At 40.3% G+C, this 14,111-nt stretch overlaps 1 protein-coding gene across 1 annotated transcript in view; it reads left to right on the forward strand.

Moving 5' to 3' along the window:
- spon1a (spondin 1a) overlaps positions 1-13,717 on the forward strand; it is a 68,353-nt gene extending 54,636 nt beyond the window's left edge. The window contains exons 8-16 of the mRNA XM_054771868.1: positions 1,573-1,774; positions 3,707-3,847; positions 7,787-7,862; positions 7,936-8,118; positions 8,487-8,657; positions 8,735-8,902; positions 9,961-10,125; positions 10,783-11,052; positions 12,657-13,717. Of these exons, the coding sequence (XP_054627843.1) occupies positions 1,573-1,774; positions 3,707-3,847; positions 7,787-7,862; positions 7,936-8,118; positions 8,487-8,657; positions 8,735-8,902; positions 9,961-10,125; positions 10,783-11,052; positions 12,657-12,820 (1,540 nt within the window). The 3' untranslated portion in view covers positions 12,821-13,717. The remainder of the gene's footprint in view (positions 1-1,572; positions 1,775-3,706; positions 3,848-7,786; positions 7,863-7,935; positions 8,119-8,486; positions 8,658-8,734; positions 8,903-9,960; positions 10,126-10,782; positions 11,053-12,656) is intronic.
- Positions 13,718-14,111: the final 394 nt, after the last annotated feature.

Here is a 14,111-nt window from a genome sequence, read left to right on the forward strand (position 1 = left end):
TTCACTGTGCATTTTCTGTTGGTGTGACTTACTCTGAAGCGACTTATAGTATATAGAAAATACAGTAATTAATAGTATAACAGTATACACTTTTTTCATCCATGTGCCCAGATTGGAGGCAGAAGGTCTTGAAAGTGAATACAAAATTAAATGAAAAATCCAACTATGCAACAATTGGGGTCATTCCACATGATCCAGTCTGTACTTCTAAAAGAGTCACTGGTGAATAATCAGTGCAGTTTCAAATGAACTTCAATTTGTCGAAGTGGGTGCAGTAGGAATGTCAATTTTATTCAAATTGTGGCATTTGAATCCCTTTCCACGTACACATTTTTTTTTTTAGTCTAGCACTGAGGTAATTTAATAATCAAACCTGGAGACCTGAGGAAGCTGCAGTGAATATGTCTGCAGAGCAGTGTACTGTCCCTGTTTCACCGTACAACAACAAACCGATGAGACATTTTTTTACTCGCGTTTATACTTGCCAGGGGGCAAGGCTACCAAGCATTGTGGAATCACACAAGCAGTTCACTGAGGTTATCTGCAGTGATTAAGGCCTTTCTCATTTGCGAGCAGCCTTGCTCTGTCTCTCCTTTGCTGTCAGTGACTTCTTCTGTAGCACAGGTGGTGCTTGAGATAAATGTCAGCGTTCCGGTACCTTCTGAGAAAAAGCCACCCGAACGTAGACTCTGCTCGCACATTCCCAAAGGAGAAGGGCTGTTCCTTGTCTTCAGGGGCCATCATTAGCAAGAGCGCTCAAGGGCAAGACTGAATCCACTCAAGTCAAATGCATTTATATGATGACAGGTCCAAAAAAAGTGTGTCTGGCTAACTGTCTATATGACACAAAGGATTGTTTCACTTCTAATTTGCACTGGCAGGCACAAAGCCTTGTAATTAGTTTAGTTGTCAATCATAGATCAAGAGAGACAAGCAGATATTTGTGTTGAACAATAAGACGCCATTGATGTCTTCCATCTCGTAAAATGCTCCCATAAGCAGCATTTTAAATCATGAGTCAGAAAAAAGTGTTTTATAGCCTCAGATGATGGATATTGAGAGCTGTCTTGCTCTAATCTTGTGTACATGGAATTTGTTCTCAAATGCCTGCTGCTGTGAGAATGCAATATACCATCTACAAATGCTGTGAAACAGTCACTAGCCCATTTCACACTGCCAATAAAAGTTGGCTTTTTTTCTGTGTTGCTGGTCTGTGTAAACGTGGCCGACACAGAATGGGAGAACAGAATTGACCCAGCAATTTTCCACACCATGATGCAAGAAGACTCCTGTAGACCAGACACATTTAACTATCTGATTATCAGATCCTACTTTGCTGGGTTCTGTGTGAAGGGCATAGGCCAATAAATGCTGGATCTTCTGTTACGGTTTTGATGTAACAGTTTGGAGGGGTTTCCGTTTTACTATAGGACATTGCTTTATTTGAAGAAGTTCTTTTCTGAATTTTGATCGAAAACCTGAATGGATATGGCCGACTGAAACCAAATCTTATATAGTCATATTTATATTAGTTATATATATAACCAATAGTAAATTGTCACTCTTCCCTAGGCGGGCCGCACCCTCAGCTGAGTTCTCAGTGGATCGAACACGTCACCTCATGTCATTCCTGACCATGTTGGGGCCCAGTCCGGACTGGAACGTAGGTCTGTCTGCAGAGGACTTGTGTACCAAAGAGTGTGGATGGGCTCAGAGAGTAGTCCAGGACCTCATACCTTGGGATGCAGGCACTGACAGTGGGGTGTCTTATGAGGTCAGTAACATATATTTATGTAATGTATTATTATTAATATTACATTTAGATGCCATACAATCAAAAGATTCGGGTTTGAATCTTTGTTTGAACGTCTCTGTGTGAAGTTTACATGTTCTCCCCGTGTTTGCGTATGTTTTCTACTACTTTACATTCCTTCCTCCCACATCCCAAAAATCACACGTTAGGTTAGTTGTAGACTTGTTGTCCACAGGGAATGGGAGTGTTACTGGTTGTTTGTCTGTATGCGCCCTGTAACTGACGGGTGGCCAGTCCCGGTTGTACCGCGTCTCCCACCCAAAATTATCTGGGATAGGTTGTACATCTCGGGCCGCACGGTGGTCTAGTGGTTAGCACGTTGGCCAACACAGTAACAGCCTGGGGATCGGTTCGATTCTTCCTTGGGCATTTCTGTGTGGAGTTTGCATGTTCTCCCTGTGTGCGTGTGGGTTTTCTCCGGGTACTTTGGCTTCCTCCCACATTCCAAAAACATGCAGGTGAGGTTAATTGGTGACTCTAAATTGTCCATAGGTGTGAGTGTGAATGGTTGTTTGTTTATATGTGCCCTGCGATTGGCTGGCGACCAGTCCAGGGTGTACCTCGCCTGTCGCCCGAAGTCAGCTGGAATAGGCTCCAGCATGCCCCCGCGACCCTAATGAGGAGAAGCGGTATAGAAAATGGATGGATGGAAGGTTGTACATATGATCAAATTGTCTGTACCAAATGTAATGGCTGGTGAGTATTAATTCAGTGCAATGTTTATGCAAAGCCAGCATGGGCAAGTATAGTTAAAACTGATCATTTCCAATGCAAAAAAGCACTATTAGTACTATATTATTATTATTATTATACAGTATCTATATCTACCCATTGTAGAGGATACAGGAATTCTTAATCATTGTGACATTTCTGATCCACAAAATGCATCACAGCCACCTACAGCACACTTTTTTCAGTCTACTCCTCTGTCACATTTTTTCAGACCTTCAAATAGTTGTAGTCACAAAAACTTTCCCCTCTACTTCTTCCCCTTGGATACCTCTCAACACAGACACCCAGCAGACTTTGACTTTGTGATTACGCCTTGTCTTGCTACCTCCCTCACTTCTTCATATTTGCGCTGCCTGTCTGCAACAAATCAAGTCAGAGCATCGGCCATCCGCTTCTCCTAAAACTGACGAGGACATTTTCTCTCCTGCCCTCACCTTGAGGTGCTGTCTTCTGTGTGATCAGTGCCTTCTGTCAGCACTGAGATATATATGTGTGTGTGTGTGTGTGTGTTTGACCAAACTCTGACTGTGTGTATGAAATCCTTGGTTTATCCCACTGAACTCTCTACCTTACCCGGCGGCAGACAGGAATACTTTTACTTCTTTTTCTTTACGACAGAGCACGGTTGTTATGCATTCGCAAAGATTTGTACTCAACTAGTACTACTACTAAACTTCATAGTGCCGTGGAACTTCAGCCAAAGTTGACCGCAGTTCGTCTATGATGCTCTAACTTAAAAACCTACAGGACTGTAGTGGAACAGGCACATTTAAGATTTTTATGCCTAGCTCTGGGCCACATTGTGATTACCATGTTGGAAGGCACAGCCAGGATATTCACGGTTCAAATCTCTGTTTGGGCATCTCCGTGTGGCGTTTGCATGTTCTCCCTGTGCATGGGTTTTCTCTGGGTACTCCAGCTTCCTTCCACATTCCAAAAATATAGATGTTAGGTTAATTGGAGACTTTAAATAAATTGTAGACAGGTGTGAATGTGAGTGTGAATGTTTGTCAATGTGTCCTCCGACCAACTTCAGCTGAGATAGGCTGAGATAGACTGTAATGGGAACAAGGGGTTTTGAAAACAGATGGATGCCTAGTTCTAGTTGGCTAATTATAGTTATCATTGCTGAATTTCCATATGTTTGTCTCCGTCTTTCAGTCTCCCAACAAGCCCTCTGTGCCTCAGGATAAGATCCGTCCTCTGACCAGTCTGGACCACCCTCAAAGCCCTTTTTATGATCCTGAAGGGGGCGCCATCAGCCCTGTGGCCAGGATAGTGGTGGAACGTATTGCCAGAAAGGTACGTTGTTGGAAATGGTAAAGGTTTAGTTTATTTTGAAAATGCTTAACAATGCCGTACAGTGCGTGTAACACGGTCGGTTAAACAGTAGCCCACCAAAAAAAGTTTCTGTCATCGCTGTCTTCATCCTCGTCCTTCTGCACTAAAAACACTAAAGTCGTCTTCTTCAGTGTCGAAACCGACCAGCCCCACAATTCCCTCACCACACAGCTCGCCAGCCTCTCTCCGTCTTTCGTTGTCTCTCCCAGCACCACCCCCACCCCGAGGCAAATCAGGCACTGAGCCTGTGCTGTCCTCCCCACCGTGCAGCGGTCCAGCCCAAGCAAAACCCGCTAGATTGATCGCCTTCAACCTGAGAGCTGCATCACATGGACATCTCTACACGTTCTCCATGTTGAAGGTGCATGCACGAAGCGCAAAATGACTCCTCCAAAACATACAAGACGTCGCGACTACAAATTAGCCACATCACTGCATAAGCTGCAGGGTTCAAAGTGTGAGAAGAAAGTATGGGCTTATACACCGATAGTAATAATTACTGTCGGGATATGAAATGAAGTTGGCGTAACAGCCTTACCCGTTTTAAATGATGTTCAATGAAGATCCAGTGATGTTGGTAGTTGTGGCGTGATATGCAAGAAGCTGCTGCCACAAATTGCACTTCACTTCCTGGAGTCATTTTTAACCTTTTGAAAATACTTCCACACTTCGGATGATTTTTGTAGTAGTCATTACCAGCTAATAAGTTTGTCGATGTCGACGATCTTTCTAGCTTTCAAAGCTAGTGCTCACCTCCGCTCCTTTGGCTTGTGCCACTCAAGCGGGTGATTTTATTAATGTGGGGTAAGTGTAGGTCTTCTGTTCAACACACACATCATATTCAGTTATTTATTTGATCAAATTAGGCGTTTTTTTATGTCAAAATTAGCCATTTATAACAAAAACAGACATTCTTTGTAAAAATTTATGCGCAGCAGCAGTCGTGGTGAGATTGATCATTGAATCACAGTCCTCTCAATCGATTACCGACTATTCTGAGACACCCCTAGTTTAACATGTACCATGTTACCACTAGTCACATGCTAGTCACAAGGCTACACTAAAATACATAGAACGTAGCCGTATGATGCAAGGTTTGAATTTCAGATGTCATAGATGGATCAAGTCCTGAATATTTGATTGTGCTTCTATTTTGGTTTCGGGTTCTTACACCGTACCTTGACTTGCACATACTGCTTCCCCTTGTAAGATTGCTATCCACATTCTATATAATTCTATATCTTAAGTAAGATATATAAATCATATCAAAAGGTTTGCGCTTCAGAACAGAGGCAAAATGTCATGTGTGCATGTTCATGACAATAAAAAAGGGCCTTACTCTTAAATCATTGTTATCAACTGAAAGAAAGACGAGAAATGAAAAAGCAGCTCAAACAATCGAATGACCCTCTGGAGCAGTCATCCTGAGGAAAAAACAATTTCCCCTGTAATCATCTTAGTTTACATTTAACCAGTTTAATTATTAGCCATCCTATCTTGTCGCCATCAATTCTTTTCTTAGCTTAGTGTTTATTTGTTGTGTGTGGTCACTGTTTGATGTCTTCCATCATGTGTGAAGGAAAACATCAGTGCTTAGTTGATTTTCTAATTGCAATTACTCAGAATTGTTTCCACAATGAGCAGGGCTAATGTAATCATCCAGACATACAGTCAAATAATAAATTTTTAAAAAACTGGTTTGTTGAGATAATGGTGTGACCAACACAGCTAATAAATGTAAAGAGCATTGAGTGTCGGGTCATTTCATGCAACTAGACTTCACATATTGCTTACCTGCTTTACAGTTGGCATTCATCTATTACTGTACATGAAATTGAACTTATACAACACACTGCAGTATTTATGACTACACTAATACAGGTACAGGTTTTATTACCCATGCCTAATGCACTATCCCACTGCTACTAAAAGCGCATTAGATGTCACATAAAAGTGGAACTGGTTTCATTTTAATATACTTTTGTACACCATCAAAGCAGAGAAGATGAAGTAGAGAAGAGGAGCAGGTATGACGTTATGGTGTTTATCTGCGAGCTTAAATATACCGCAACCAAAACTGTTCAACCTATATATTAATGACATATGTAAAGTCATGAAAGACCTAAAACTAGTCTTATTTGCAGATGATACTACTGCATTTTATTCTGGAGAAAGCACACAAGAGCTACGAAAAAAAAAGTCACAGATGAATTGACTACATAAAAAGATAGTTTGATAAAAACAGGTTATCCCTGAACCTAAGGAAAACTAAAATAATGTTATTTGGTAATAGCAGAAAGGATATTTATGCGCAAATATAAAGTGACATTGACAGGGTGAAGGAAAATACATTTCTGGGGGTCATAATAGATGACAGTATGACCTGGAAATCTCACATAAAAAATGTACATCATAAAGTGTCATGAAATACCTCTATACTGAATAAAGCGAAATTTGTTCTTGACCAAAAATCACTTCATACGCTCTATTGTTCTTTGGTATTACCACATCTAACTAATTGTGGGGAGATATGGGGTAATAACTGTAAAAGTACGCTTAACTCGCTAACCGTGCTACAAAAAAGATCATTTAGGAAAATCCATTATGCCACTTATAGAGAACATACAAACCCTTTATTACTTTTATAAACCTCAATGATTAAAATTTGCTGATCTGCTGAAAGCAAACAATAACCTGCTACCGAGTGGCGGTTCTGGCTTGAATGCGCCCTGGGCGTCACACACACACACACACACACACACACACACACACACACACACACACAACTACGTTGTACATGGCCATAAATGCCTAGAAAATATATAAATAAATATGGGAAAAAAGTATTAAACACAACACAAATAGAATGAAAAATTATTTTTTTACAGTGCACAAATCCTTCAAGTACAACACCTGTATGGGGGTGCCTGTAGAGGTTGCCCATCTGCCACATATGTGAGCTGACTAGCATTAGTAAATGGGATTTCGTTTTTCTTCCCCCCCTTGTGGTACCCCTAGAGAATGCTACCCTGGGCAATTGCCCATGTGGCCCATAGCTAGAACCGCCACTGCTGCTACCCAAAAACGTTCTTTTCAACAAGTGAGGAGAAATATGATCTTGGGGAAAAATCTAACTGAAAACACTTATATGCGAGAACGACGCTAAAAACCTTGAGCATATCAGTATGTGGAATCAAGTTATGGAGAGTAAAGAACTCAAACAATGCACTAAAATAAGCCATTTCAAGAAACAGTACAAGCAGTTGATGTTTACAAAGTAGGAGGAAGAAGAGTCCTGAACTACTGTGTACATACAATACTATGTCTGATCACTCTTGCGCTTACTACTAACTCGAAAAGTTACCAGGATCCTTTAGAACAGATGAAAATGGTGAATATTTGTCATTAATAGTGTTTTGACACCTTCATGTGCAATTTCCAACCAGAAGATACATTCAACAATGACAGGCATTCAACAAACAATTATTGGGCGGTACATTAATATATTCCGTTTTAACTGTAAATCCCTCCACCTTGACCAGTTTGAGCTGAAGAAAAATGAAGTCCAAAGCATGGTAATACCAGAAACATGCTCTGTTGTGTGTCTGGTGTTTTTCAACTGAGCAACTTTACAGAAAAAAAATGGTATATAATTCCACTGCAACCTTTTTACTATTTGTCTGGAGGTGAAACCCTTTCACACGCACAGCAAGTAGACAGAAGTCCTTTAGTGTCATCTAGAGGCAGCGTGGGGAATTTTTGATCACTTTATGCCCTATCCATTTGCCTCAGGCTGGTTAATACATTATTTTATGCTTCCATATTCAACGTACCTGCACTCGTTATTGTCCAAGGTCGTAGAAAAGTTCAAAACAATGAGTGTTATGTTTATGTCCACAGGGGGAGCAGTGCAACATTGTGCCAGACAACGTGGATGACATTGTGGCAGACATTGCCCAGGAGGAGAAAGAAGAAGGTCTGGATATAAACCACTTTTCCTTTAAACTAGATTAAAAGCACAGAGAATTTATTATTTCTCCGCCCTGCAGATGACACCCCCGAGACATGTATCTACTCCAATTGGTCTCCATGGTCGGCCTGCAGCTCGGCCACTTGTGAAAAGGGCAAGCGGATGAGGCAGAGGATGCTCAAGGCCCAGTTGGACCTTAGCGTTCCGTGTCCTCACACACAGGATTTTGAGCCTTGCATGGGGCCAGGATGCAGTGATGAGGGTATGTATATAAAAACTGAAGTTCACTGAGATTTATTTAGATTTACACGTAGATGATGAAGTCATATTTTCAGATATTCAATCCTGTAGGATGACGCCTGTCTATGCTGCTTTATAACCATTTCAATCACGTTCTCTTGGTTTTATTGAGAGTTGTGTATCATTACTTACATCACTGCAGTGACGGTTCACAAAGTGAAGGTTTATAACTGGACTTTATTAGAATAAGGCTATAGATAATGTTTGAGATAAATTAGAAGGAACACTGTTTCTGGGAGGCTTTTATATGTATTGCAAGTTGAGTTAAATATACTTTTACATCTGCTTTGCCCTCTGTATGTTCAAGGTTTAATGTACTTGACTCTTTAGATGCATCCACATGTATGATGTCAGAATGGATTACCTGGTCTCCATGCAGTGTGTCCTGTGGACAGGGCACACGTTCACGAGAGCGTTACGTTAAGCAGTTTCCAGATGACGGCTCAATCTGCACTCTGCCCACAGAAGAGACAGAAGACTGTGTGGTCAACGAGGAATGCTGTAAGATGGAAACGCAGCGTTTCACAAAAAACTAAGGTGTCTGTGTCTTTTTAACTAACGTCCCCTCTGGGTCTCAGTTCCCAGCAGCTGCCTGGTAACCGAATGGGGGGAATGGGATGCCTGCAGCGCCACTTGCGGTCTTGGCATGAAGAGAAGGGAACGCATGGTGAAGATGCCTCCTGCAGATGGTTCCATTTGTGGAGCCGAGGTGCTGGAAGTGGAGAAGTGCATGATGCCAGAATGTCGTAAGTCAATATGCAAAAGCAATACTCGACATATCAGTGTAGTATTTCTCAAAGTGAGTACAAGCCAGACATGTCAGCAACCACTTTTATTACATCTTCAACACTAAAGCTACTAAACTTGGACACTTTAATTACAGTAATGGAAACAATTATGACAACACTCTTTTTTCTTCAGGTTATTGATCCATTTTAATGCCAGGTACAACTAAAAGTACATTTGTTTGGACAAATATAATGATGATAACAAACATAGCTCATAAGAGTTTCATTTAAGATCTGATATCTAGGAACCTCGGTGGTTTTCTTGATAATAACCAAAATCACTTAAGTTCTTACATGGATAGCTAAAGCATTGTACTGCCAACAAATGGAACTCTTATGAGATATTTTTGTTGTCATTGTTATATTTGTCCAAACAAAGACAGGCTTTTGTGGCAGGTTTCAATTATCTAAGAGGCCCAATAATGCATTACAAAAATCCCTAATAATAACACGGGCTACTGTTGCGGCTATAACCCAAGCCAAGCTGAAATCAACTATGAACCCCTGACGTCACTTCCTATCCATCCCTCACTCAGCTCCTCTAGCACCGAAACAGTCTTACTGAAGTCTTAAATGGCTTACTTACTCTTATGTCTACCATATTGAGTAATAGCAGCGTAAAGGTGATTGTCTAGAGGGCTCTAATAATGTTAAAAATTATGTTAAAAAATGTAAACAGGTTTTCCATGCTCTAATTACGAAAATCATTCTATTTGTTGGTATGGTGATCGTACACCATGGTCTGGGGCTGCATGAGTGTTGCTTCCGCGGTCGATTGAAGGAATGAATGAATTCCAACATTGTGAAGCGGAGCATGATCTCCTCCTTTAGGAAACTGGGCCGCATGATGATGAGATACAGTATATCAATTTTTATGATTCCTTGAGCGATATACTCTACTCACTTTTGTGAGATACCATATGTAACCATGTGTGAGAGGACATTGAGAAGAATTCAGAGCCACATCGTAAGAAAACAGTTCCCATCTGTACAAATGTGTGTTTTGTCGCTTCTAGATACAATCCCCTGTATGCTGACCATGTGGTCTGACTGGAGTGACTGCAGTGTCAGCTGTGGAAAGGGACTAAGAACACGCCAGCGTATGCTCAAGTCACCTGTTGAGCTCGGCGACTGCACTGAAGAGTTGGACCAGGTGGAGAAGTGCATGCTGCCTGAATGTCGTAAGTTGTACACATTTTTATACATATAAGTTATAAGTTACTCTCACTGAATTTACATTTTTTTGAAGTTTTGATTGAGACTGTCAGAGAGGTATAATTTAACTACGCGTTTGTTATTGTGATTATACACAAATACAAAAATACAAACACCATACAGTAAATACAGTAAAAATGCACATTTTGGAGTGGCCTTTTATTGTGGCCAGCCTAAGTCACACCTGTGCAATAATCATGGTGTCTAATCAGCATCCTGATATGCCACAACTAAGAAGTAGATGGATTATCTCAGCAAGGGAGAAGTGGTCACTAATGAGCATTTTGTGTACATAGAAAAAAAAATATCTTTGAGAGGAACAAAAACAAAGGTGTTTGGTTTATATGTTTTTGTGTGTAATTTGCAATAGTGTTGAACTGAACTGTATCATAACGACAGATATTTGCCTTTGACCCTGACCCAAAAGTTCAAAGTCATAATCCAGGAAGTATAGCCATGTTTCTTGTCAGGAGGTTGCAGCACGTGGTCTACACATTCTTTTTCTCAATAGCTTTCTCTGTTTTTTTTCTGTTTTGAGCATGAAATGAACTGTAAAGTGCTTCTCAAGGTGAGATGTGTCATAAAAATCTATCCGCCAAAATCATGTCCTGTTCCATTCTCAGCAATAGACTGCGGCATGTCAGAGTGGAGCGAGTGGTCCGAGTGTAATAAGTCCTGCGGGAAAGGTCACACCATCCGAACACGCACTGTAAATATGGAGCCTCAGTTCGGAGGGGACCCCTGTCCTGAAAGCATCCAGAGGAAGAAGTGTAAGGTCAGGAAATGCACCAGAGGAGGACAAGGGAACAGCGATGAGAAGAAACGCCGCAAGGAGCAACGGGAAAAGAGGAGGAGCAAACAGAGCAGGACTGAGGTCGCTGCTGAGCATCCAGGTTGGTGTTTCTCTTATACTCCATTGATCACATTTTAATCAAGGACACGTCAAGAAAAGTTAGATGAAAAGGATGCAAACACTAAAGACCGCATTCAGATATGGAAATGCCAACACCTCCATCGTCTTGGATTACATTCATGAATGCATCACAATAACAGTACAGAACCGTAAAAGCAATAATTACATTTGAATGTCTAATTATATATTTTTCTTTGTCTGTAATTTCAGGTGATTTTAAAGATCTTTCAACAAACTTTCACAAGGTTGTTCAAACTCAGGAAGGGCCTGATATTAAAATATCATATATAAATATGCAGCATAATGGTACGTTATATAATATTATATTATGTGACATGATGTGAAATTATATTATTACCGGTATTATTATTATTATTATTATTATTATTATTATTATTATTATTATTATTATTATTATTATTATTATTGGGCATTGGGGTGGCCATGGGGAATTTGATCACTGGGGTTATGTTGTGTGGTCAACAACGACATTGCAGATTTCACTTTAGATTTCACTTCTTGGCAGCAACCAGCAGAGGATTCAGGACCAACTAGTTTTCTGCCTAAACAGGCTGCAGAAAAAAAATTAAATGGGAAGTCATACTCTTTGTTCCAAAAAGATGCAAATTGTTTCTATAACATATACACTGTATGTTCCCTGTTGGTGTAATGGAACCAACTTCTGCCTTTTGGCAGAGAGCATGGGTTCGATTCCTGGTCAGGGTTGCATCAGTGTAAAAACAAAGCCAAAGCCGAAAGTGAAAGACAAACAAAAACAAACAATACTGTACACTTTATATCATATATTCTTGCATCCCAAACTGGTGGATATACAGATACAGTGGAACCTTTGTTAGCCTCATTAATCAATAAGGTTAGACTCTAACCGAAACGGACACTAAACAAATCAATTTTTCCCATTCCCATGTAAATCCAATCCAGAAAACCAGAAATGTTAACACAAAACATGTTTTTAGAGATTTACAATGATAGTTTACATGCAGAAAACATTTCAAAATGCATACAGTACATATAAATGACAAATGAAAGGGATCAACAAACAATGTTACTTTTACCTTTATTGAAGACGTGAGACAAAAGTCACGATGTGGCAGCGATGATCAACACGGACACCACCTTGGTGTTTTGCTATGAGTTATTTCTTGATTTCAGTAATGTTTCTCACCTGAAGTCCCTGCTCTTCTTGAAGGTATTGTACACCCATTGACAATTTGTACTGGAAAATGTACACAAACCAAAATAATCACTGACAATCAAAACCAAAACACACGCTAACTGGGGCACACACTAACCAAGGTTCCACTACAAAGACATTTTATTTTGTGTTAGAACAAGGTACTTTATGTTGAAATGTAAGATGTTTTTTTACAGTAACAAAGAATTTGAGGATGCTCAGGAGTCTATAACCATACATATCTAGTTAATTGTTAGTTTACTATTTATAGACTCAGGAAGTTGTTGCCAAAGCCCATCCCTAGTTTGTCCGATACATGGCCTTCAGTGGCAACCTGTCAAATATGTTGACAAGCAAGCTATCATTCTTTACCTATTACTCTCTTCTAGGATGTAAAATGAGGCCGTGGTCAAGTTGGACAGAATGTACCAAGGTGTGTGGAGGAGGTATTCAAGAACGGCTCATGACGGTCAAGCAAAGGTTCAAGACCGCACAGTTGTCCAGCTGCAAGGACAGGAAGGAGATCCGCGCTTGTAACGTCCACCCTTGTTAGGAAGCAAGTGTGGGATGGCAGTTTGGGGTGGGCGGGCTGAGAAGAAAAGACCAGGCATGGTATGCTGTCAGTGGACTCTATTTAGGGTGCTGACGGCGCTTAGTACAATGTGTCAGTCCTACCATACATCTTGCATCAAAGTGCTCAGTATAAGGAAATTATGTTCCATTTGACTTCACATCACAAATTGAAATTCACGAGACGACCACGAGAGGAGTGGGTGAGATATTTTTGGACCAACTCCTTGAATTGGTGTTACTAAAGTCCTAGTAATCCCCTCTCCTGTCCGCTCTGCTTTCTTCAGGTCATTTTTGAGGCATTCCATGTGCTGTAACACAATTCAATCTGATTAGGTTTCATTCCATGGTCCTATTGGAGGTTTACAGTAAGTGTTTTCAAGTTTGTTTTAAAGTTAGTAGAGGAACATTGAGATCTGCTGACTGATTCTCCTGTACTGTAGCTCTGATACACTTTGGCAAGGTTACTGTAAACGTGTTGTGGTACCATATATCTTGGAAATATTCTGAATTGATTTCATAAATAAAGACCTACATTATTCTATCTTGTGATATATTTAGTATTACACTGTAGTCATTTTCAAGCACAGGTACCCAACCATTCCAGTGTTTTGTACTGCCTTCAGTTGTTGTCCCTGGGTCACACATTGCTGATTTTACGCAGAAATATTGGTAAGTAGATGCACCGCATTTGGGATTGAAGTCATTTGCAACATTCCTAAAAGATTTAATCCTCTCTGTGGATTCTTTTTTTTTTTTTGGTGAGAAGGTGTCCTAAGATTCTTACTAAAGTGGTGTGTAGATGTTTTTGAGATGTATTCCACTTCCCTTTTTCTTTCTCTTTCTTCCTCTGACATACAGTATTAATATTTTGGAATAACGTCACCTTTACAATAAAAGTAAACGTGACAACTTGTCAACTGAATCTGTGGATTTATTTAGGCTGTGTAATATTAATATATAACTATTATTGTACTAGGCATATTTTTATTATAACAATGTAGATATACATCCATCCATCCATCCATCCATCCATCCATCCATTTTCTGTGCTGCCTGTCCTTTCTAGGGTCGCTAGTATGCTGGAGCGTATCCCAGTTATCTTCGGACGAGAGGCGGAATACACCCTCGAATGGTTGGCGGTCAACCGCAGCAATGCAATTATTATTAGTATTATTATTGCTGATGTTAATCCTAATTATGATTAGGGATTTTCCGAGCAGGGTTTTATGCTGCCAATTCTGATACTGATCATCCATGAGTGAAATTGTCCG

Source organism: Dunckerocampus dactyliophorus, chromosome 3 (assembly GCF_027744805.1).
Source record: "Dunckerocampus dactyliophorus isolate RoL2022-P2 chromosome 3, RoL_Ddac_1.1, whole genome shotgun sequence".
NCBI classification, from domain to species: Eukaryota; Metazoa; Chordata; class Actinopteri; order Syngnathiformes; family Syngnathidae; genus Dunckerocampus; species Dunckerocampus dactyliophorus.